The sequence below is a fragment of the Ambystoma mexicanum genome, chromosome 4q (assembly GCF_040938575.1).
Source record: "Ambystoma mexicanum isolate Mex_15411 chromosome 4q, UKY_AmexF1_1, whole genome shotgun sequence".
Lineage (NCBI taxonomy): Eukaryota > Metazoa > Chordata > Amphibia > Caudata > Ambystomatidae > Ambystoma > Ambystoma mexicanum.
In genome coordinates, this window is record NC_090928.1 from 398,286,203 (window position 1) to 398,312,862 (window position 26,660).

The following is a 26,660-nucleotide window of genomic DNA, read 5'->3' on the forward strand; positions in this document are numbered from 1 at the left end:
ACTCTCCAGATGTGGCCACTGTACTCTTTCGCAGCCTCTGTGACTCTTTCCCTCTCTATCCTTCCCTCTGGCCCAACTCACTCTGCCAGACAAACCCTGGATGCTGTAATCCCAATGGACATCCCATTCTCCAACCCTCTTACTACACCTCTATCCTGATCCAACCACTTTCTCCTTTCTTCCCACCTTGACCTCGACCGATGAAGTGTGTGTCTGTCTCTGCATTTGCCTCTTCCTTCATCCCTCCTTCCCCTTCTTTTGACTCTCCTTCTGACTCTGTTCTAACTAATCTCCATCTCTCTATCTCTAACACTATGGACATCCTTGCCCCTGTCATGAGGATCTGAATGAAGCCAGTTTTCAAATGCAACTCTTGGTATGACTTTGACTTTGCAGCTTTGAAACGCAAGTGCAAAGCTGCAGAGCAGAAATGGCAGACATCTAGCTCATCCCCTGACAAACTAGCCTGCCGCCTACTCCAAAGGCAATATCATCTTACCATCTGCTCCAAGAGGGCTCATATCCAAACCTGCATCTCTGCAGTAGGATTGGTGAGTTCCTTCCAGTCTTCTCCTCTCCTCCCTCCCAGTCCCTCTGCACTGCACTGGCCACTCATTTCTCCTCCAAAACTCTGGACATCCTGCCCTCTCTGTCATTTGCTCACTCCTGCACACCCCTTCTCTTGCCTCCCCCGGTCCGCCCTTGCCCCTCCTTACTCTCATCTGGTGCAATGGGAGAGAAAGATGAGATCTCTAGAGTTGTCCGCTCTATGTAAGTCTCCTCTAAACCGGTGCTTCCCTGCTCCTCCAGAACCATTAAGGACAACGTTGCCTCTCTCGCCCCAGCCTTGGCTGACCTCTACAATCACTCCTTTGCCACTAGCTCTTTCCCACAACCCCTTAAGCACACTCTTGTACAGCCTCTCCTAAAAAAACCATTTGCTGACCCCTCTTGCCCGTCTAACCGTCACCCTTTCTCTATCACCCCTTTCTTGGACAAACTCATGGAGAAGCTGTCCTACCCCAATTGACCCTCCACAATGAAATGACTGGCTGCGTCCATGACCACCAGTCCGGTTTCAGGGCTTCCAGAGGCATGGAAACTGCTCTACTGAACATCTGTGATGACCTGCTCTCTAACCTGGACTCAAACACTCCCTCTGTTCTGTTCCCCCTTGATCGTTCTTCCGCCTTTGACACAGTCAACCACTCCATTCTCATAAACGATCTCCATGATACCCTAGGCATCACTGACCAGGCACTGGCATGGCTGACCTCTGTCCTTTCAAACAGACCCTGCCAAGTGCAAATAGGATAAAGCCCTGATGGATGCCAAAGGTAGAGAGTGAGGAGGAGGAGAGAAAAATACCTATCGCCTTGGCTCTTCAGAATCTAAATGGCCCCTTTGGCCCACCTGATCTCCAACTTCTCTCCTCATTTCCAGTATTATGCAGACAACACACCGCTCTCCTTCATGCTGCCATCCTCCACCTCATGCTCCTCCTCTCTCATACCTGACTGTCTGACTACTATTCAGACATGGGGCTCTGCCAATGATATCTGCTTTAATGCCAGTAAGACGGAGATCCTTCTCATTGGTATGCCTGATCTTTCACTCCCCCTGCACTCCCTAGCCAGCCTCCTTGGGTCCCCTCCCCTCACTCACTTGTGAGACAAAAACACCTTGGGATATTCTTGGACTCCTCCATCTCTTTCCCCCCCCCCCACATCACAGACCTTGGCAAGAAGTCCAACTTTCAGCTCCACCTCCTCAGGGGCATTCTACCTTTCCTCCCCCTCCCCCAGAAGCACAACGTCTTCAGAGCCCTGGTTCGCTCTAGGCTGGACTACTGCAACTGCCTCTTCCTTAATCTACCTCTTTCCTCTCTTCGCCCCCTTCAACTAATCCAGAATAGAACTGCGAGACTTGCCAGTGTTTTTTTAAACTTTTGCATGACCTTTCTGCCCCTCTTCCCGATTTCTAACTTATCAGACTCCGGCAAGGGATTGGAGGATGAAGGACACTCTTGATTAATCGGGTGACCACCCATCACTGCTGTGATCTTCAAGTTTCTGTTACACTGGTCTGCCGTTTTGCCTTGGATGGTAAAGACTGGAATTCCTTAGGGGCAGTTTCAATCAAAATACTAGTTGCTCCGTCCACAGTTGCATATTTGGGTGAAGTGTTTTCTGAATTTTGTAGCATTAAATTGCATGAGAGAGATCTGCCATACTCTGCTGCTGATGTGGAAGTTTCGGCAGCATTAAAGATCTAAATTCTGCTTCGTTAGACGCCGCCTCAAGGCTTCTCTGTGTTAATCACAAAATTATTGTATTCCCCTCCACCTCTGCCTTAATACCCTCGTATAAGGATACAAATGATGACAACACATAGTTTAAGGCAACTAGTGCTTTCTCTGAGTTCTCTTGGCGTTCTGATTTGTGTCCAAGGTGCAAGCCTTCAGTGTTATCATTTGGCACGCAACAAGGACTTTTTTTAACGTGTTTAGGATGAGGAGTTGAGATATATAAGGACACCGAATGTGCCTCCTCACTGTCTTCCCCCCTCAAAGTCCAAAAAAATAGTACACAAATGCCTTTCTGACATGCCTGTTAAGTCTTCAATAGGACTTCCGTAGCGTCATCAATCAATAGAGAACTATTAGCCTCTTTATTTAGGTCGGGGGCCATAACATGACATGGGGTTTTATTCATGATGGAAACACCACGCTGGCAGTAGCTGTTGGTAAACTGGAACCTCTCTTTTCCCTGGGAGATCTGGGAAGGGGTAAGTTCCTGGCCATCTGAAACATTACTTCGGCAATCATTTTCTCTGAATGCTTGGACAAGCTGCGCAAAGCGCAAAGTAATGTGAAGTTACTGGGTATCAAAGACACTTATGGTTGTAACGTTAGATCTGCTGCCAGCCCCAAAGCCGCAGAACTGCACAGTGACTTTGCACCCGACTTTACGTGCGCTTCGTGCACAGGTTTTAAAGCACTGTGGTAGCTTGCAGCACGCTGAGCAAACGATGCTCCCAGGCGAATTAATGGGCTGCCAAACAAGACGGTTCAGCTTTAATCCATGCACAATAACCACGACATACAGGATCCACTGCAAAACTGCACAGTGACTTTACACTCGACTTTGTGCACGATTCGCACACACATGCTGGTTCTAAAGCACTCGGGTAGCTAATAGCACGCCAAGCAACCAATGCTCCCAGACGAATTAATGGATTAAAGCTGAACAGTCTTGTTTGCCAGCTCAAGCTCAATAAACACGACACACAGGATCCGCTGCAAAACTGCACAGTGATTTTGTACCGGACTCTGTGCGCTTCACGCATGCACTCTAGTTTTAAAGGACTCATGTAGCTTGTAGCACGCCAAGCATCAATGCTCCCATGCAAATTAATGAATTAAAGCTGAACAGTCTTGTTTGGCAGCTCACGCTCAATAACCACGACACACAGGATCCACTGCAAAACTGCACTGTGACTTTGATAAATTGTAGCCGGATGCAATGTCTTTTGCTTCACAACATTAAGTTTGACTACTTCTTCTGGGAAGACAAGAAATACACTGGTGCTGTTTGGTACATACTTGTGATTGCTACACACAATGCAGTTAATGCTCCACTCCTCCTGAATATCTTCTGTCAGAAGGAGAGCCTTCCTGGCACTCTTGTTTCCCCACTTCCACATAAACCAACTGCTGACAATGATTTTCTCCCACTCTCACTCTTCTTTGGCTATGTGGGTATAAGCCATTTCCGCTAATAGCCTCCTTTACCCACTGCCAAAGACAGGAGAGGGAAATGAAGAATCTGTCCTTCTCTACATTCCGCGACTCACGCAAGTAAAAAAAAAGCTCTCCTCGCTCCCACAACTCTCTGGTGCTCACATTCCACTGGAGCCCGACTGACAATAGGGGAAGCTTTTCAATTTTGCACTTCCCGCTGTGCGATCTCTGCAGCTGTGGTCCTCAGGGAAAAAGCTGTCAAACCCATTGCTTCCCACTGCACAACCTCTGCAATCAAGGTCTCAGACAAAAGATACCCTCTCAGGACCAGCACCCGTTCAAAACACCACTGTGGTCCCAGCATCTCCACTCTCCTCTAGCTTCTAGCTTCTCTAGCTTCTGCTGCAACATGGAGGTACTAAAACTACCCTACCTTCTGCTACTGCTCTCTATGGCCTGCACCTGAGGGAGTCTTTTATGCCTCCCAGTCTCCCTCGGGTGTGCATCATTACTATTAGGGTGCAACTTGCAGTCTCGTGCCTCTGCATTCCTCTTCTTCGTCCCAATACTTTTGACCATTGAGGACTCCAAGTGCCACAATGCCCAGTCATCTTTTCCAAAAAAAATAACATTACCAGATTAATTTCCCTCCTTATGATACTCCTTTAGGGACTATAATTAAGGATTCAATGAAGGATTTGGCATTATTGGGGAATAAGGGTTTTCAGGATCTAAATTGTTAATACTAAAAGACTCATCTTCAATATTCCCATGGGAGTCATATGAGCCTTCACCTCTATGAATGTCAGTGACTTTAAAAGGGGGTTTCTTACAATGGCTAACTGGTTATGATTGTTTTCACCCCAATTCATATAGGTAGCTTTGGGAGATAAAAGCTTTCAATAACAGCAAGCCATTACACATTCCGGTATCACTGGTATTTGCATCTCACCCAACGCAATCCTTCTAAGTTCCCTGGGGCCCTTCTCCTCCCAGCTAATACCACCCCCAGGGTCAGGACCAGGACGCGCTTGCTTTCCCTTGGCCACCTGGGAGGAGACTTAAGGTGGGATCTTTGTGAGGACTCTGTAGCATTCATCACACAGGTGAGAGAGCAGTAAAACAGACAACACCTGGAGCTCAATTTGATTTTTCCAAAGAGAAGATGGCATTAAGAGTAAGACCCTCTTTTCTGCTGAAGGTACTCTCGGATTTCCATTTCTCTCAGAAGAGCTATTGTCCTGTGTTTTTCCCTTTCCCTCACCCTTCCAAGGCAGAAGAATGATTCCATCTGCTGGACCCAGTATGGGCCCTTAAGTTCTAAGTCTCTCTTACTAGAGAGGCTAGGAAAGATGACCAGCTTTTCTTTAGTTACGCTAATGCTCGTCCTGGCAGGACTGTGACCAAACAGACCCTATCCAGTTGGACCATTCTCTGCATTTCAGAATGCTACGATTTGGATGGGACAGATGTGCCTGAGGGTCTCAGAGCTCATTTTGCCAAAGGAGTTGCGGCTACCTCTGTCCTGCAGAGGGTCATCCCTGTACGGGATATTTGCCAGGTCGGCAATGTGGGCGTCTTTCCACATGTTTGCTAAGCATTACTTCTTGGATTCCATTGTGGGCCAAGATGCCTGGTTTGAAAGGGCAGTTTTCTGGCTTGGGTGGTGTTCTTGCTTCCTTCCTACCCCACGTTTAAGTACTGCTTTGGAAGTCTATTATAGATGAGGAATCCGTGGGAGAAAAAAGAACAAATTACTTTCCTCTCAGTAATGTTCTTTTGGATGGATGCTCCTTCCACAGATTTCGCCCTGCCCTCCCTACCTGTCCCTGTTGCGGGAAGCTGGTACACCATCAGTTCTACGGTCCCTCAGCTTCAGAGTGCTAGGTAAAAAGGGTGGAATTGAGGTCATGGGCGTGATGCCGCTATTTATATGGGCCCCGACTTCATATCCGGCGAGGGGCATGTAGAGGCGTCAGACAGAGCCGACGCAGACACCCTGGCAGCGGAAATGTTTCTGGAGAACAGCTTTGCTGTGATAGTGTCAGGACTAGCAGACTGTCCTACTGGATTGACCGCGGGGTCTGTAATGTCCTCCCCTTCACTTGAATAACTGAACTCCCCCAAGATACCTTCCTCCTCCTCACCTGATGAAGTGGAGTAGTTCAGCTTCTTACTTCGGGGGTGTCGCGCTTGAGACTTCTTTTTTGTGAGCAGGTAGGGTCTGCCTCGAAAGGAAGCCACCGTGACTCTTATGTAGAGAAATTCACGATGACTCCTCTCCACAACAGCCAGATGAGTTTCAGGGGAAAAAGCCACAAGGGCACAAAAAACCCCTTGATGAATGGATGTGGACTGTCGATTGGCTGGTCAGCAATGGTGAAAACTTGCAGAGATGGAATGTAGATTCACCGGAGGAGCACTTCAAAAGTCGGACGAGAATAGCGGGAAAACAACCGCAAAGTAATAAACGTTGCTAGAGGAGGAGTGGTAAGGAAACAGGAAGCAAAAGCCCAAGGAACTCGGGAAATAGCAGAGAAAGAAAAAAGCAAGGGAGAAAAGGGGTAACGGGAAGGAAATGGGGCGGCAATAATGACTGCAGAAGGGGAACACAGTAACGAGCGCTAGCAACACGGAGAAACACAGTTGCAACGCGCTGAGCCGCCGCGTTTCGAATGATGAAATACTCGACTAGCGGCCATGTTGGAAGAAGACTAGACCGCAAAATGCGTTTCCAAAGAAACGTGGCGGAACAGTCTAATGGCGTCTGAGTTTCCACCTCTGCCAGACTCACCAGTTGCCTGTGGCCGTGACAGATAGGGATATCGTAGGTGAGGAATCCGTGGGAGGAACATCCATCAGAAAAAAACATTAATGAGAGGTAAGTAATTTATTCTTCTTCATTTTGACCATCCATATAATATTACACTTCTAATGTCAACTTTATACCATTAAAACACTGATATACCTCTGTTCACATCTCTAAAATACAATCTATATCTGATTAGTATTTCCCAAATAGAGACAGCTGAGTCTTCAGCTAATGTAATGTCTATAATATTAAGTTAGTAGAGTTAGTGGTGTAGAGGGTAGGACTTGCAATAATTAAAAACAAAACGCACAATATAAAGAACACTGCTCCGATAAGAAGCACTGGACAAAAGGTCATTTTGGTGGCATTTTGATGGCAGGAGCAGTCCCAATATTTGGTGATTACAGAACCACACGAAAAATGGTTATTACATAAATCTGATGGTGGAAGCGAAGGTGCTTGGTACAGTGAGCCAGGCGAACACACGTGTAGCTTAAAATATGTATAAACATATTCAAATGCACAGAATGGGTTCTGGCTCATCTGATGAGATATTGTGTAAGAATGTGAAGTTTGGACTTCGCCCACAACTAGTAGATTCTTAGAAAAACAATTAGAGAGAGTGCCCACTGCACAATGCATCTTACACCGAGAGGGGAAAGGGATGCAGTTGGCGCACATCTTGCCTGCACTGCACTATAGCCATTCTTGTATTCTGTAATTGATTGTTTTCCCATGACAATTGTGAAAACAAATGCATGCAATGCAAAACAAATAAATACGATAATTTATATCGAACTCCCAAGGGCAGTTTTACTATTACCTTCCCAGATTATTTTATATTTAACGGGCGATTTCTGGAAATGGATGAACCTCACGCCATTTATTCTGATGCTGTGCGAAGCTTCTTTCCTGTATACAATAAGTGAGAGATGGAAAAACAGCTACTCTGCAGGATGTATGTCTTTACCAACCTTGTTTTCGTCGTTTTTGATCATGGTTTGATGACTAGGCTATTATTTTTCAAGCCACGGTGGGAGTCGGGGGCGCAAAAGGGGGATTTTCGCTGGGAACCTACAATGTGTGGAGTACTCCTGCTGATGCTCTGTGCCTGCTTTTACCGCAAAGGTCTGGTTTGATCAATTAACCTTGTGTTGTGTCTTTGTTCACTGTAGTCCATACACTTTGCTTCTTCTCTATATCACAACTTGTTTATTTGTTTCACCTTTTTTGGGTTATTGTATGTGATCAATATGTTGTCCAAAGTTGAAATGCATATTAATAAGTTTATCGGCTACAAGGGTTCAGGCAAATGCTCAGTGTGTTATGCCTGTGCTGCAGAGATCCGTGCTCATATTCCAAACCACTGCAAGATAATCAGCATTTATTCTCTCTGAGCTTCATAATGCAACATAACTGCACCAGAAAGTGCTTGTTATAAAAAGTAAAATAGCATCAGGATGGAGCAGGTCTACAGTTTGGTTCTCCCGCACCAGGGTTGTAAAAACTGGGCAGTGTGACAAATCCACGGAATTTGCCCCCCACAGCCCCGTTTTGGACTAGGCCGATGAGCCTGCTAAGTTTAAAACCCCCTAGGGGACAGGGAAAGTGTTGATCTCCCCCCCCCGGCCCTCCTTAGAGGACAGGAAATCCCCAGAAAGGCATATATGTGAATCTCTCTTGTCTCATGGTCTCAATATCTTTTTGGGCTAAGTAGGAGTTAAATTGTGTGATAACCTGAAACTACCTGTTTGAATGGCTGGTATGGTTTCTAACCCTCTGTATTCACCATCTTAGCTGGGAACGAGAGAACAGCGGATAGTCCCACCCCCTAGCACTGGGAGGGATAAAGATCCAATCAGATCTGAAGACGAGAAGCCTGCAGAGCTGCAGAAGCCTAGAGACCTCCTCCTGAGAGGTGTGGCAGACACGGCGGAGACAGCGGAATGCTCACCAGCCCTGACAGGACACAAACCAGAAAAGCCTAGGAGACAGTTGAGAAGTGGAAACCGCTCGAAAAGCAGATGATAGGTGTAGCTCTTCTCACTAGCTTTCGGCAGAACCTGGGCATCAGCTCTTCGGCACACCAGACACTGAACACGGTGGGAAAGCCGAAGGAGCGGTGCCTCAATGGTCAATCTTGCCGACTCTCCTGAGGAGCACTGCAAAGAGATCAGATCTATGCGGTGGCTCTGGGGAAACAGAATTTCATCTCTCTCCGAAAATTGAGCAAGGGTTCCATTGGCTGGACCCTGTCTGGGCCCACAGCTATTATGTCTGTCAGATGAAGGACATCAGGAAAGATTAGCAGCTCTTTCGGAGTAATGCTGATGCCCATGACGGCAAACCCTGTCCAGATTGCTAATTATCGGACTCTCTGAATGAGGAGTGAGACCATCAAGCACATCCGTCCCAGACACTTCCCAAAATTCAAACAGAGGCCTGGCCCGCCAACTCAGACCTGCAGACGAGGCTCCCTGTCTTGAAAATCTGTTCCCCGTCTACGTAGTTTTCGCTGCACACGTTTGTTAAACATTAATGCCTGGATTCGCTGTCGAAGCCTGGATTCACTGTTGAGGTATGACGCTTCCCTTAGCTGAGCGATCTTCCACAGCTTTCTGGTGTTGGTAGTGGTTTTCTTGCTCTCCTGCCTCCTACTGATTTCTGCACTGCTACAGGAGTCTATCTAAAATGAGGAATCTGGGGGAGGAAGGAGGCCATTAGCAGAACAAATTTCTTACCTGTCACTAATTTTCTTTCTGATGGATTAGTACTTCCTCCCGTAATTTTTATATCACCTTCTATGCCTGACCCTCTTGAAAGATAGCTTTTACTCCTCATCTGTTCTGCAGCCCCCCAGCTGCTGGGTATTAGTGGAAAAGGGGAAAATGCCTGAGGTGATGAGGAAGGCGACTCCATGTATGCAGGCCCTGATTCACGCCGCCGTCTGGATGCGCAACGGAGAGCTGTTCACCCTGGTGGCTGAAAAATGTTCTCAAATCAGATATTGCTTGAGAGACAATGGGCTTTATTACGGGTCTGACAGCAACCCTGCGGGTGCTACCGGCGGGTTGCTGCCGGACCCGTAAAGTATTACTGGTGCCTTACTTCCCGGTACCACCAGGCTATTACAAGTCCAGCGGCTGGAAAGTCAGGCGCCAGTAATTTTGTTAAACCCCATTCCCATAGAGTCCTTTAGGACTCTATGGGAGTGGGGACACTGGAGCACCGGCACCGTTAACAATGGTGCTGGTGTTCCCGTGAGAAGTCTGCATACCCTGGCCGCTGCACCCGGCAGGGTCGGATCTATCGGGCACAACTGCTCTGGCAGGCAGACTTGTAGTTTGCCGGTCCGGAAACAAGGGTGCCGGTGAGCTTACCGGCACTCTTGTTTACGGACTGGCAAACTTATAACGAGGCCCAATATCTTCTTCCTTGCTTGTTATGGATTACCTCCTGCCACAAAGTCCCAATCTTAGAGATGGAGGGATTGAGAAAAGTCTAAACTTAATCTTGACTTGCGGGTGATAACATTGTTAGAATTTGAGCTGGCGAGATGGAATTGTGCCTCAAAAGTGATTTTACTTCATGCTAATGTGAAATAGCTGACACAGCTATAATAAATCATACTATTATCCACCCAAATATATATATACACCCGGTCAGGAAATGCTCTATAATACATGGCAAATTTTCTGATGGGGAGAAGTGAAATAAAATCAGGTCTGTGTGAAGAATCGAGGGAATTTTTCCCTTCTCCCCAAGGGGGAGCCCCCCCACTCTGTGAGGCTAGGGAGGTGAGCACACTCTGCAACACCCTCCCTAGGGGTCGATGCAAGTCTGACCTTACCGGGAGAGGTTCCCCCTTAGGGGATGAGAACTCCTTTTCCTGTGAGGCACTCGCAAAACCATTACACATTTTTTATTTGTTGGGTATTGTGAAAAACTAGGGAGTGTTTCACTACCTAAACCCTGAGGATCTGTTGCTCAGGTGGCCCTGGGAGGGCCATTGCTTTTGGATCCTCCAAGCAAGGGAGGATCACCTGGGTAAGGGGTCCTCGGGGAGTGAGGTGGAACACCCACTAGTGTGAGACATGGGAGTTGTAGTGTCCTACAAAGTAGGTTGGAATAGGAGTAGAGAAGGTGTTGGGAAAAGGGGATACCATGAGCCTCACCCTTCCTATTCTATCACTACTACTGGGCCGAGGAAGATCAGGAACAGAGTCATGAAGATTACCTGACCCTTTTGAATGGCTCTGTCCCGGTAATGAGGCCAGGCAAGGTCAGGCCTCCCTTTCCAATCATCCCCACCTGAAACCTGCTAACTTCCCCACCTGGGATGAAAGGCGGAGCACACAGGTACACTCTGAGCGAGGCTAGGAGCGAGAAGGGACCAGACTTCCGGAGCTGCTGCAAATGCGAGATTGGTAGGCAGAAAGGCAGAGGACATTATGAGCTGTGGAGAAGGCTCAGAAAGGCAGGCAAAAGAACCACACTTGCAACAAGCAGTTGATAACCCGAGCTGGAAGTCGTCCTTCTGGGGAAGCTTGATGAGAAGCCTGCTTCCCTCCCGGTGAATGATTGAATTGGGGAAGTTCTATAAAGCTTACGAACCTTGAACTCGGATGCACAAGCAATATTAAGACACAGCCGGTGAGTTAACAAAAACAACCGGGCCTTTGTTCTTTTCTTTTGATTGAAAGTAACTGTATCAAGACAAGGTTGTGCGTAATGCGGCAAACACAAGTAAAGAAAGGCACTGCTTTAAAGAGACAGTGTCATACAATATACACAGAGTGGTCCTGCTGTTTGATACAGCACAGTCGAAAGTCCCTGTAGTAACATGCCTGACTATTCAAAGTCCTGCGGCAAAAAGGGATTCTGAGAAATAGAAAGTAACGTGGATTGAAGCTTGCGCCCGATTGAGGAGAGCTTGTGTGAGCTGGAGAAATGAATTTCAAGCCAGAGTCTGACTGAGGGAGGCTTGTGTGAACTGTGGAAAAAGGTATTGAATGCATCAGCCCAACTGAGGGAGGCTGATTTGAAAGATAAGCCTATAATCTTGCAACTACAAGTACCCGAAAGCATTGGGAGAAAGTGAACGTAACCTTTGTGGAAGTGGTCAGGCATAGACAGAAGCCAAACCTATGCAATCTGGCAAGTCTTAGACTTCTTTGACCTGTATGAAAGATTGTGTCTACTAAAAGACAAAGTGATACCCTTCCCCAAGCTTTCTTGGTCAATTTGTGGAAAACATTTGGCTTACTGGGGAGAGTCAACAGAATGTTCAGGCTTCTTTCATAATCAAATGTTAGTTTGCAACCTCTGTTTTTGGAGAGTCCAGAGTGTGCCTAACTAGGAAAAACTGTGCTGACTCAGTCCCTATGCCCTCGAATCCCACTGTCCCTGAGACGCAGTATCCCAGATGCAAGCAGCAGAGGGGGTTGGAGCCCAAACTGAGGTGGTGGCATGACTACGAAGGATAAGTGGTGGACAGGAAGCCCACAAACGAACACTGATACCATCACGAGAACAAAATGGCAACTCGACCGTTTACCTGAAGGAACACCGGGACGCTGCGGGAGCGACAGAATCCCAGGAAGGGGTTGTCGGCGGCATTGAGCTGACAGCAACGAAGAGCGAGAGAGAAGCTCCCAATAATGCATGGTGCCCAGAGACGTTCCCCAATGTTGTTGAAGGTAACAGAGAGAACGGGAAGACCAGTAGGCCAAAAAGGAACCATTATACAGTTCAAGAAACTCCTCCCAGTTCAAGCCATCAATAATTGAATACAAAAGTGATGAACTTGAATTGATTTTATGTAAGAAAGAGAAGCATTAAAGTCCCTTAGACCAAACAAAAGAAACCTTGGATATCACTACCCTGGGATAAGGGGCAAGTACCCAAACTTTCAACACAGAATGAAGAGAAAGAGAATATTTTGAATGGAAGTACAGAGAACCCTTTAGGAATGATATTAATATAAAAAAGAAACTCTGAGAAATCCATGAGAAGGAGAACGAGAGGTTGGATATCAATACTCTGTGAAGCGGACACGCAGACCAGCTATTCAAGACAAGAAGAAATTAACCTAAGAGAAAGAGAGTCTTATAACTTTAAGCTCAGATAGACCACCACAGTAAACAATATACAAAACATAGAATGTCAGAATAAGGTGAACCACAGTTGTCTTGAAACCCAGTACTACAGAAGAAAGTGTACATATCCAGGTTCTTCTGAGTTCTCTAAAAAGGAACAAATAAACTATAGAAGTACAAGGGAAAGATATTTTTCAGGAGTAGAGAAAAGCTAACAATCTCATGAAAGAACTGCCTGAACTGATATAGCAAGTAACTAGAGATTACATATTAACAAGAAATCCAAAGACTGATACAAGAAGTATCCTCAAGAGAAAGAGCCATTCTCATGACCTTAGTTTATTTAGAATAGTGGTAGGGCCAGTTAGATTTGTTTTGGAGAGTGGACTTATTCATTTGGACATTCATGGACTCATGAGTACCCTAGTTAGCTATATAGGCAGGGAATATCCTTTAGCAATAGGGAAAGGTAGGCCTTATTCTTATTCTTTAATAAAAACATGTGTAACCTGTCCTCACTGTGTCCGCTCCCTTATTCTGACCCTCCACACCTGGTATACAGTTTGACCCCTGGAGGTCCCTCCTGCTCTTTGCATTGTCAAGGGGTTTCCTTTGAATCCTCAAAGCGGTCTGGTACGCTATAGAGGAGGGTCCAAGAGACTGCTATAAGTTAAAGAGTCTGGAAATTAGCTTTCAGCCTCCCTTTGGTTAGGCCAAAGTAATCTGGTGCTGGTGAGAGAATATCTAAGGTCCAGAATCTGTGGGAGGAAGGGCTAATCAATCAGAAGGATTTACAAGAGGTAAATAATTTGTGTTGCTCTTTCTCTTCAGTCCCTCACTCACTGATCAATTAAATATCTTATTGACTGGGTGTGAAGAGAGAAAGTAGTTAAGACATGCGTAATGTGGTGATGACAGATTTCCAGGCAGATGGTGATATGTATATCTTACTAAGAAACTTAACTCAATGGCTTAATGTCCTTGCAGAACACACATGTAGATCTATAATCACATACTAACGGAACAATAAGACTTGGCCAGACCAACTTATAGTTTAAGTTTGACTTTTATTCAGGACATTTCAAACATGGCTTTGAATGGGTTACGGAAAATAATACAACTTAAGAATACTACAGTAAATAGGATATCTTCTTCTGGGAGACTAGTAGCTCTCCTCCACTCCAAACATGCGTCCCCTGTGTGTCCCAGTCCTATTCTCATCCTAGGTCAGGTCACAAGTCAGCCAACGTAATTGTTCTGAAGCAGATTGTCAAAATGGCAGTTGTTCCAGAGATATGGCATTCTCAGCCCAAATAAAAGGGTGTCTCTCATATACACCTCTCTGGCTCTCTGCACTGCAGCACTCGGTCTTTAAGGGAAGGAAACCATATGCTGAGTAGCAGGTAATTCTGCTTCAGAGCTTTAGGGTTTTGGTAAAGGCTATAATGCTGCTGTTTCATTGTTTCCGGGTGCGTCTCCATCAATGTAGGAAATCCAAGAGAACCTTAATATAGACACATGGCACCAAGCATCTGTCAGAAAGGATGGATTCTCTTTGCTTTCAGTGGTGGAGAAGCTGAGTAAGAGCCTGGTGTAGACTGAGCCTTTAGCACTGGGGGCTGCTTTGTGGGCTTCTGACCTGTCCCTAGCCCAAAGGCCCTGATCCGATGAGCTTTCAATCTAGGATTACGGTCCTCCTCATCTCCCAGCCATCTGCCCGTGCCTAAGGGAACTTTCCCCAAGTCTCTGCTCTCCCCTTGGATCTATGAAACTCCTGCTTGGCCTTCTCAATGCCCCCCCATGTGCTTGTTTGGTCTCTATCCTCAGCCCATTTCTATGGGGTGTGGGTCTGTTTCACTCTCTGTGCTCTTCTCCACTGTTCTTTCCCAGACATCTCTTCCTTTCCATCCTCTTCTTTCGCCAAATTCTCCATGGATTTTACTACCTCCACTTCCTCCTTCACTTCCCCCATGTGCTCCTCTCAGTACCACATCCTCCTCTGTTTTTCTTCATTGCTTATCCCACTTCTCCTTTCTTCAAAACCCCCTCCTTTGCGCCTTTCCTCACCATCTCCTCCTCTGGTCTTCAACACCTCCTCCTCTGCTGCTCTCTTCAGCAGCCATCCTCTGATCTTGCCTCTACAACCTCCTTTTCTTCTCCTCTGATCTTCTCTTCATCGCTGCTCCTTAGATATTGCCCTTTTCATGATTTGCTTTGATCCTCCAGTCGATAACTCTTTTACACTTTTTGTTATCACCTCCTCTTCACCTACTGTTACTATTTCCTCCTTAGATCTTACGATTTCAACCACCTACTTTGCTCCTTTTGTCAGCTCTAACCTCTCCTTTCTCAAGCCACCTCCAAACTCGCACTGGCTACCCCAAACACGACTTTGTGCTTCCTGTGGCTCCTATGGTAGGCCATAGATAGGACACCGAGAACAAGATCGTTTTGGTAAAACCCTCAATGTTTATTATAGCAAAATAAATCCCTCAGCTAGCCTTATTGCTATGATGGCATTCCCTGTATCTAAAATTAAACACATAGGTGCTTAACAGGGCGTCTTACATAACACAATGCTGACCTCTGTCCAAATGTAAACTTCCTAACTGGCCCTAACTCTCTAAAAAGAAAAGGAAAATGTGTACCGATAAATACTCAGTCTTGGTTTTCTGTTGGATGGGGCCTGACCCCCCTCCCAACACATGTCCCTGGGAAAATGCTTTGCACAACTTCCAGGGTTTCAGCTTCTTGCCACAGTTTCAACAAATTCATAACGGTCTTGTACAAAAAAGTGAAACACTTTTCTGCTTCCCTCATTTGTGTTTTGTGGCAAGAAACTCAAAGTTCCTTTAAACAAAGAATTGTAGGTTTCAGGTACTGTTTTGTTTCCCAGTTGTAGCACACCAGTAAATTCCTGTATGAGTAACCAGAATACTCTTCAGGGCTTTTCCAGGTGCTGTTTCCTTCACAGTCTATACAATGCACAAATTAAACAGAATATTCCTCTTAGGGTTTTGCAGATCTCAGTATGAAAAGATCCTAAAGGTTCTCAGTCCATTAGTTTCCAATGAAAGGAGCAAATTCCTTGGCCCTTCCGCACACTCTGGACAACCTTTATCAGTGCAGTTCCCACCTGTTTTACTTAGAACTATCTTCCAACACTACAAAACTATTATCCTCTGTGGCTCTCCCCTTCGGATCACTTCAGTTTCATGTGTGGAGTAGTTCCTGATGATCTCCTGCAGATCTATGGGCTATGATTCACAGCTTTGCTTACAGGTCTTTGGTTTTTCTAAAGAGCTTTGATCATTTGGTTGGCTCAGACCTCTGTCTCTTGACCGAGTGTCCCCTTCGTGCAGACTACCCCTTTCGCCAACACCCATCTAGTTCTTCTGCTCTGATTTTCTTGGTTTGCACTCACTTCTGGGTGCAATCTTCTGTCTCCCCCTTGGGGTTTTTCTCATATGCCCTGTTTTCTAGGGGTCCCTTTAGTTGAGAGGGATATTTGTTCCCCCTCGTCAGTTTTCAAGCAGGTGACTTCACTGGGCCATTCGCGCCTCTGGATTACGCAATTCTGAGTTTCCTGTGGGTCGCCATGGAGCTCAACCACCCTCCTCCCTCTCCGGCTCACACATCGTGTACATGCTGTAATGCGGTCTTCTCTCCCAAGAGTGGTAGTTGATTTGTCGGTGGGAAACTACTCCTTCTCGTGATGCTTGTCCTTTGCTTCCTTTGGCGGGTGCCTTGTCTCTGGCACACTTGTCATCCAACTTGGTGACGATGGGGTTGATCTCTGGTAGAGAGAAGGGAACCTTTCTCCTCTGGTGCTCATGGGCTTAGCAGTGTTGCGCAGAACAGAAGCAGCCTGGAGGCAGGACCACAGCTTGTAAGTGGTGGGTGGAGAGCCCGTGCGTCAGCAGCATCATCCACTCTGCATGTCTTTCCTCCAGCTAATTGAGTTCATGTCAGCACCTCTCTCTCCCTAGGTAAGGGTATGATCTTGTGTATGTGATTTCCTAAAATGAGAGACATAGTCCCATTGGTCCTGGGTCGTCATCTTTGAGGATGGGGCCAGCATCCACACCACGCATGAACAAATGCCCCATTCTATCAACATGATTCTCTATTTCCATATACGCTGAGAACACTGGGGACCTTAGGTTTAAGGGAGATCTTATCTTGAAATACTGAGAGTCCTTGTCTCGTGAGGGGGAGTCACTCCCAGTGAAATCCTGCTTGCTTGAACCCCTAGGGAGGGTTTTGCATAGCATGCTCACCTCCCTAATCTCACAGGGGACTGCTCCCCCTTGGGGAAAAGGGACAAATTCCCTTGACTCGTCACACTCCTTTTATACACCATTGTCCCCTCCCCTTGTTCCCATGCATTCAAAAGTGCAACTTGAACAGTAGGAGGCACACATAGTGGACTAGCAGGGGACCATAATATACCACCAAAGTCCATTCTGTACCCTTTCCATGCCTATTTCTAACTTTGCATTCCCTTTGTGGAAACAAATATGGAATGTCCTATATTTCCAAACTACAACACACTACATGTCCCATAATGCACATGTGGTGATTTGTAAATATGAATCCTTTCTGTTTGAGTTTGATAACTACAATCCACAGAAGTAAGATTGCTTGCTTTGCTTTAACTTTCCAAGGTTCAGAAAGGGTGGAAGATTGTTATCAGATGTGGCACTCGAGGTGCATCTAGTGAGCCCGTTTCAGACTAGCGTGTTTCAATATTTAGTAACTTGCTGCAGGAGCTCCATGTTTTTGCATTGCGCATATTTACAGACCCTTTTGATTTTGACCATGTTTCTACCACTTTTAAACCCTTTACTATGCAGCACTTTTTGCGCTCTACTTGTAGCCCCTATAATCTCTACCCTGCTGTCCCTTTTCTAATTGGTTTGAAGTTCAATTACTTCCTGTCTGCAGCTCCTTGGCTGTCTACCCACAGTCCTTGATATCTGGTTGTAGTTTCTCTCCATCACACTTTCCTTGATTCTAGTCCGCAGTTTCAGGAAGTAGTTTCCTTAATTTCAGTCCATAGTGTGATACTTAGTTCCTTGATTCCAGTCTATCATTTCCAGTTCACAGTTCCAGTCTAAAGTACCTGTGGTTTTGGGTTGTGGTAATCTTGGTAATTATTTTGTTCCACATTTTTTACTTAGGAAATCTAAGTAAGTATAAACCCCTTTGTTTCCAGTGATATTCTATGAAGGTTTATCTTACTGTTCTTGTCCTCACTTGTTCTCATGAAAGTTCTTTGTCCAGAGTTGAGGTGCTTGGTGTTCCCAGCAGGCAATCTGTCTCTTTCCTTTATCGCATCTCTATATTTTCCAATATGTCATATTTGTCTCCTACAACAGAAGCCAGCACACCATCAAGTCACTGTTCTATTCCTGCTGGACCCATATAGGCCTTCAGGATATCAAGGACAAGTGGGGGCACCATCTGTATGTAGACCAACTTAAACAGGGGAACTGGTTGATGCCTGCATTCTTTTTCTGGTGATGACCAGTGCCCAGGGAAGTTGCTTATGCCAGTTTCTTGCATCTTGGAACACCACATGCTAAAAGTTCCAGTAGTCCAATTTTCGGGGATTGGTAGATGGTGGTGCAAAGGGTTTCTACCAGTTATGTATGCTGTTTACTCCATGGGACATGGTTGATGCTTTGAGGAGCTTATTTGTATACAAAGTAATTATCACACAGTGCAGGATTTGCTTTCTGCAGGTCTATCGGCAGGGGTCTTGAGTACAGGTAATAACATTTCAATTGCTTCAAGTGTGTTTTTCTTTTTCTTCCTCCTGAGATATCTGTTGGTCAACTAAGAGATACTTGGTTCTTTAAATTCTCACTGTGCCTCCGGTTGGGCTACGCCATTGGCTGGGCCTGCACTATGATGTGTGCATGAGACTCCTCTCCCTGACTGGCTTCTCACTACTTTGGTCTGGTGCTTTGCCAGTTTGCAGGAAGGTGACTTCATGTTGGTTGCTGCCTTCTCATGTTGGTGTTCCCCCATACCTCACCTGCTGATTAGTAGTGTCTTCATTTGTATGCCAATGTTTCATTGGGTGCTGTTTCCAGGTGGCAGAGGTGGCATCTGCCCATGTTGTCCTTCCTCCACAGCCCAGCCATGGGTGCCTCCCTTCATTTTCCTCCAACCTGGCTTTTGTGTGGCAGCCCATTCTTCCACTCCGACCCCTCCTTGGGGAATCCTCCCTCAGGTGGTGTACTGCAGGCAACATCCAATCTAACTCCACCTGCCCAGGTTGGTTGGCTGGTGGCTCTCATCTCACTTTCCAAACTGTCTCTGAGCCTTGTTAGTCAGCTATTGACAGTGTAACAGTCTTTTTAACATGGTCATGGCTTAGGACATGAAAGGTGTTCCCTGGTTGGTGAGGATTTCTTCGGGAAACCCTACTTGGGAGAGAAGTATTTCATCAAATGCTTGATTATTCTTTGAGCCACATTAGTTCTCATGGGAAAGGCTACTGTATATCGGGTGGCATAATCAGGGACCACTATGGTATACCATTTCCTGATTTGGACAGGATGAGGGTTCCTCTCTAGGGAGAGGCAAAACTCTTTATTTCTTTTTTTTTTTTTTTACTTCAGTGTTCTTCTGCCATGTCTGGTGAAAATATTCCTGTGGTTGGAATTCATCTCTGCTCAAGGTTCCCAGTGTTCTTCCATGGTGGTGTGTGGCTTTTGTTTGGCAGTTTCCATCTAGGCACTTTGCAAAGATTAGTAATGGTGTCATTAGGGTGTCTTTTTGTGAACCTTTTGTGCCAAAAGATCATATTGGGTTTGCACAAAAGTGTCTCAACCCAACATCATATGCAGTGTTAGTGTCAATGTCAAGGGAGTTTCACAGTGTCTTTCTGGCCCTTGCGTAGGTGACTTTCTATTAATCTTTCAACTAATTGTGGCTTGTGATCTTGGAGAAACACTCACATGGTTGCTTCCATTCATCCGTGGGTGGGGAACTTTGAGCCAATCACTTTGTGTGCCTCTTTTCACCCATCTGGTGGATGATGTCCTTTGGACATTTCTTCATATGCCCTACCACAGAAGGCAAAAATATATGTGCAAAAAAGTCTAACTTGGTGCCTGTCTCTACGTAACTGTAGTTAGGTCTTCTTGAGCCCCACATCTGTTCCAGGTAGTTTGAATATGAGACAGCCAGCCAGCCAACATTCCCATTCTCAAACAGAAGGAGATCCCTGTGCTACCTCCACCACCACCACCACCACCAACAGCTTCTGCAGCCAACACCTGCACCCCGATCACTGACTTCAGCCTGGGGTTTTCATCCTTGCAGATCGACTTCAGTGACAATTTGTGGAGCTGCATTTGCTGCCACCAGCACAGTCTCACTAAGAGGAAGCAACCACCATGGATGAGTTGTAAGTTAAGGGATCTGTCCATCATCACTCAGTCGACTTTACTCTTTGTTGACCTTCTTTCACCAGTCAAGAGGATGGGGGAGAGCCATAGAGTCATTACAGACATATAGGGACAAGAGGTATACCACCACCACCACCACTACTACTGAAGTGTAGCACAGCAGCACCAACAACATGACCACAGCCCAGAGGTGGATGTACTTCCAGCACCACAAGCACAGCCCAAAAGGATAGAAAGCACTATCAGCACCACCACAGCCCGGATTGAATGGAGCACCAGCATCACCACAACAGACCCATGATGGAGACCAGCAGCCGTCCACCAGCAGAGCATCGCAACTACGCCGCCAGTGCCAGCAATGAAGAGAGCCAAGAGGAGAAACACCACCTCCACCACAATAATGGCAACCAACAACAGGACGACCAATGCTTCGGCACTAGCCAAGGAAGGACTACCTTCAGCATAGTGCGAGTGGCCCTACTGGTTTGTGGTGGTCCAGTACTAGCATAGGTGCGAAGGAAGCGAGTTCTCAAGCAAGCAATTAGCATGCAGAATCTTTAATATTTTTGCACGCCTTTTCAACATACGCAAAAATCCAATCTTCTGCAGAGTTTACAGATTGGGAATATGCAGTGAATTCAGAGTATTCCACTCTACAGGCAAAAGCTTTGCCCACTGTTATCCCCTCCAGCTGTAGCCCATCACTGAAGAACCCTTCTATTGGATAGACATGTATGTGATAGGACTATTTGCCATAAGGGTGGTAGGTTTTTTGGCATTCAGAGCAGAACTTTTAAATATCTTGGTTTATACCGGGCCAGACAAATCGCTAATGACATGTTTTGGAGTTTTCACAATTCCCCTGGTGCCATGCTGATAGCTGAGAGTGGGACAGATCCAGCACCACCATTCAGAACCGGGGAGGGACAAACAGTTCATAACTGATTTGTACATCCCATTTTAAATTAATTTGTTAGAGAAGCCCAGTTTTCTCTGCAAAGTAAGGACTTGTTCGGGTATGGTCTTCATCAGCAGAGATAGCAGTATCGAAGGTTGACCTTAATTACGGTTGACCTTACAGTTTCCTGGGAGTAATGGGTGCATTGGGGAGGAGACATAGCATCTAATCTGTCAGCTCAGTATTTCTCTAGGAAGGTATGAGTAACAAAGCCTGGCTGCACACCCATGGGTTATGCACAACCTTAGGGACTTTTCAAGCTCAATGGCAGTAAATGGCATACCTATTAGCTGGGTGCCAGGATCTCCTTCTTCTACCAAAAACAGTCTTCAAGCAATGGTTGAGAAAGTGGACCCTTATTGGTCCCCTGTGGTCTTGGTCAATCATGCCAACCGCTATATCTATCCCATACCTAATTTCTAAGATGTATTTAGCGGTCAGAAGTCCATAGATACCTTGTGCCAACCTCTGTCAATGGGAAAGTAGAGCCCGCCCTTGGGCGTGCCAATACTGTGCAGATCCCATTCTGCCAAATCTGGGTTGGCTCATGTGGGCACACGGCCATGGGTAAAATACAGGGCACTTTCAGCATTGGGGAGGGGTAGACTTCATTACAGTCTTTGTGCATCTCAATCTGGCACCATATGTTACAAATACAAGGGTGGAAATGGAAATGACTAGACATGTGAGCGAGGTTAAGAAGCTTTATTCCAACAGAACATAAAAGATCTGGCACAAATGTCCAAATAGTCAACAGAAATTTCTCTGCACTAGTACTATAAAGTCTCCCACCCTGGGTGTCAACAGGGGGTAGCGGATACTTGTTCTTGGCTAGCTAGTTACAGGCTTTCATTAGTCCTGTAGCCAGGACTATCTACCACCATGTGTCTGCACAACGTTCTAGACTGCCTTGGTTTCCTGTCCTTCCATGATGATGTATTTCTGCTTCACCTTCAATAACTGAAGCTACAAATCAAGCTTCTTCAGTGGCTGAAATAGGATCCAGGACTCGCCACTACCTATCGCTATACCCCAGACTCCCTCTTGACCTTCAAAGATGTCTGCCTTGATACCCATCCTTCTAGTTCATTTTCTATTCCTGCTCTTTCTGCCTGACAAGGCTGTGTGTTGCCTCCCACCTTCTTGACCTGCCCAAGGCAGTCATGAAAAGAGGCCAACCCAGCCTCTTCATGACTGCTCTTAAAAACTTCCACACCACCTCCTCCAGTTGTTACCATCTCTTCCACTCTTCTCCACCACCTCCTGTTACCTTCACCTCCTCCTCCAAAAATGCCCACTCCTCCACTGTCTTTGGCAATTGGAGGAATTTGGAGCGCAATACAGTCATAACCAGCTCCAACAATCCACACCCTGCAACTGGGGCTATTGCCTTCTATATTCCTCTTGCCCCAGTCCCTTGGTGGGCTTTCACTTGAATATTTGAATATATGTGGAGGGCTATGATTGGTTCTTGGTCCCACCTGAGTAATAAATGTAACCCAGCCCCCCAAGCCTCAATCTGTGAATCCCACCCACCATTTCAAATTTAATTAATTCCCTTCCGCATTCCCCATGACCCTCTGGGCTTTGCTGGGGGAGTGATCATCAGTCGAATCGTAGTCCAGAAGTGCAACTGGTAATGTTTGGAACTCTTGTTTTTTTAATTCCCGGCAGGGTTAGTAGTGAGGTATAGATGCCAAAGGTGTTACGGTTTGGGGAATAGGGACTTTCTGTCCCTGGAGATGCTCAGTTATAAAGCTAAAGGGTTGTATTCCCAGCGTGGACCTTACCCACTAAGGAACAACAAAGCCTTGTTGGACACATTGCTTTTGGAAGGGGCGGGAGACGGTGAACTTGACATAGGGCATCTGCAGGATTTTCAGTGTTTACCGCAGTGAACTGTGTCTCTTCCGTACTGGTATGTGAATGTTTCTGGGCATATGTTACTGAAGGATTATGGGATTCCCGGTGAAGTACAGCAGACTCAGCTACCACCTAATTAGTGTAGTGAACTAATGTTAAGTCTTGTGGCACTTTGCGACTGTCCCCTGCCATGCCGAAGGGACCAATGGAAAGTGGCCAAGGGACTCCATCCTAATTCCTCTGCCTGGTCCATCAACAACTGGCTCGAGGAGGCACACCACCCCCATACCCACTCCTAGTGGCCCTTAGAGCCAGTGAGGGGCTGAGTGATTTTCATCCCCTTGGCAATTGCCATCACAGAAAGGGACCAATTATAACACCAGACAGTTTGGAATTCCTATCCGCCATTTGGATGGCAAGCGAAAGTGTCATGGTGGCAGCAAGGCTGAGGGGCCTTTCCTCTCCAAATGTGGGGCCCTCAGAGGATTCCTGGACAAATGTTAAGGCAAAGCTTCCGAGATGTACCCTCTTGTGAGCTATTGGAATAGTGTGCTGACTTTGTGGCAGGGTCCAGTGTTCCCTAGAGCCCCCAAGGTTCTGACATAGCATGCTGAGTAGTGTGATGAACTCACATGGGCCCACACAGCTAATAGGTATATGAAAACGTGATAGTTCAATTAGTTTGACTGACACCCATGGATAACCACAAGGACTGATCGCACCAGCATGTTGTGACTGCAGTCGCTGGCATCTGCTGACTAAGAATGTGTGATATAGTAATAGGCAGTGTCTGTGGACTACAAAAACAGTTCTAAGAAAGGGCCAGTGTTAGATTCCCACAATGAAAGCACCTCATCACATAAGCAGGGGGGTGTTGGGTGTGTTGTAATGTGGCTGAGTTAAGGCTGTAGGTCGACATGTATTGCTACTGTGGCCATGTCGTTCTCCATTGGTTACATATTCGGGACCTTAGATGTGAGTGCTTTCATTAATTATTTGTTTGGTGCGAAATTAAACTCGACACTATGCTGCTGAGCTAATGCACAGTAACGTTTTCTGATTCTCTTCCATTTATCTTCCAGGAGTCATATGTATGGAAAATGTACCAAGAGCGCTGCTGGGAGTTCTTCCCGGCTGGAGACTGCTTCCGCAAACAATACGAAGACCAACTCAACTGAGCATTGATCATCGGACCCAGCCTTTGAGAAACTGGATGCACACATCTCTGTAACTCGCAGAGGGAATCCCTCCGCAAGATCCTGTGATTCACCTGGACCCCCGTGTGCTTTCTGCGAGTAGAAAAGCACCGTTTTGACAGCCTCCCTGCTTTCAATTTCCAGACACACTGGCTTGGAAAATTACAGTGCCATGGTTATCAAACCGTCGAAGTGCCCAGGGGGGAAGAAGGCAATGTCGATGAAGAAAATAAGTTAGACTCTGCAAAAACAGAGAAAATAACTTTTTCAAAAACATGCACACACTTGCGGACAGTTTTCTTGAGCCTGTGTGAGATCCCCTTGGAAACTGGATTTTTGAAAGAAGATGGGATCGCAGCGCGCATTTATTCCATGTATTTCATTATTCAGGAAGGAACTTTATTGTTCACGGAGCACCGAGCAGCAATGGGGGAAATAGTGCCTTACTATATGTGGGTTGAGCTATGCAGAAGATGAGTGCATGTCACCTTATCTTTTCCTCATGTCCAACTTTGTTTGTTTTATGTTAAGCTGGGCTCTTTTTACTTTTAGGTTTTTTTGGTAGGGCTGGGGGAAGTAGGTACCGGGGTGGGGGCGGGCGTTCTTTGGCTGAAGTCTCTCTGGACGAATTTTAAGAAGACCAGGCGTGGCATGTCTCTGGACAAGAGTGGGCTTTTCCCGCCAAGCGAAATCCACACTTCCCTGCCTCTTTAGCTCTAGCTCTTATTTTTAGTAATGCTCAGATGCAACACTGCAACTTTATCAATCTTTTTATAAAAAAAGGAAAACACACAAAAAAAGACTTTTAGAAGAAATGTTCAATTGCATGTTTATTATGCAAGTTTAAACAAAAGAAAACAACTATTGACGTGGCAATGCCTTCACGGTAACTATATTCATGGTAATACAATGTTGTGGACTTTCTTGCACCATCGGATCCAAAATCACTGGCCAACAATTCCTGTTGTTATGAACTTGACCATTGGGTTCATTTTGCCATCTGTGGAAAAATAGTGGCATTGAGACCGTCTTGTCGATCCATTCCTTTTATTAATAGACGCTGAAGCAATATCCATTCAGGGACTCGATCAGTTGCCATCCCGAAGAACCAGTGATGTGTTCACCACTCCGTTTTGACTCTTTTTTTGAGTGTAATGCCAATACTCTTTACCAATAAAAAGACGGATTCAAAATGGAAGCGAAATTACTCACAAGAATAGTGACTCTACTTTGGTACTGACTGTGACAAATAATGCAAGAAAGTTGCCGAAGTAGACTTGGCTTGCGTTAACCTTTCAGGTATCTAGCAAATGAATCTAAACCCATTCCATCTAAAAAATGTCCATCTAATGCATGTTTTTTTAGGAAGGGAGTAAAGGGTTACATTTTGTTCAGGTGTATTTTAAAGGGTAAAAAACAGGGTTTCGGGTGGGGGGCCCCCAAAATGGGGGACCCCCAAAAAAAGGCATTAGATGGACATTTTTTAGATGGAAAAAATTCGATGGGATAGCATTAGATGCAATGGTTTTAGATGAAATGACCATAAACCAATTTGGTAAACCATGCTAATGTTTCAGATGTGTGGCAATTTTATGCAACCATAGTGTTCTTCATCACCATTACCATACACTGCTCTGCTCGTCAAGGCAATATGTGGTACAGCATTGATTAATTTGTCATTGTTCACATTAGTCTGCATGATCTGACTAAATGTATAATTCACCATAGTATGTTTTTATATCTCCTGACGCCTAACATATGCACTGATTTCAATGCAGTATCAGAGTTATACGCTTCACTCAATATGTAAGGATAAGTCGTGGCCATGGTGCTGCTGGATGAGAAGAATTTAGGAGGAATCCTGAGGGATCTATCCTACAAGCAGGTGAGTTTCAAGGAGAGACCTGCGTTTTTTGTGGTAAGCTCTGTATGCAAACTTGAGGTCCTCACATTTCAAAGCTTTGGCCCTTGTACTGCAAACAATCGCCCACATTTGGTTACCAAGTGGGGTCTGGAGGCAGACCGACACTTCTAATTTGAGTGCATTGGTGATCATAACATCCTCTCTATGCTCCCCTCTGCACACAGCACCAGCCCAATGCCCTTAGGATGGAAAATAAGTCTTTTGGCTAACCCAAGGTGGGGGCTCGCATAAAGAGAGCTTGTAATCTACATGTACCGAAAAATCCTTTGGATGTCTTTCCACCCACCAGAATCCCCTGCAATGTTCGTTACTCGACCTACACCCCAATACTCTTGCATGCACACAGGCCCATACACTCCAGAACTCAACACCATCCCTAAAATAAATTCTAAGTTGTGCAACAAGCACTTTACATATGAGATAGACCCTCCAACATATGTAAAAACTTGGAACCTAGAAACACTATTACCCTTTCATACATATTCAGTAGGGCGTCAGCACCACCACTGTCTCAAAACACATCAGTTCGCCCTTCCAGGCATTACCCTACCACTTCGCAACATCTTGCACCCTCACAACTGACACAACCTTCCTGATAACACATCACTAAGACGTTGTTCGGCTTTCTCTTTTTGTGAGGCGC

General features: G+C 45.9%; 1 protein-coding gene across 1 annotated transcript in view; it reads left to right on the forward strand.

Annotated features, from left to right (window-relative positions):
* The window catches only part of RYR2 (ryanodine receptor 2), a 3,854,281-nt gene extending 3,828,981 nt beyond the window's left edge, over nucleotides 1–25,300 (forward strand). The window contains exon 105 of the mRNA XM_069607971.1: nucleotides 23,980–25,300. Coding sequence (XP_069464072.1) covers nucleotides 23,980–24,075 — 96 coding nt within the window. The 3' untranslated portion in view covers nucleotides 24,076–25,300. The remainder of the gene's footprint in view (nucleotides 1–23,979) is intronic.
* The last annotated feature ends 1,360 nt before the right edge of the window (nucleotides 25,301–26,660 follow it).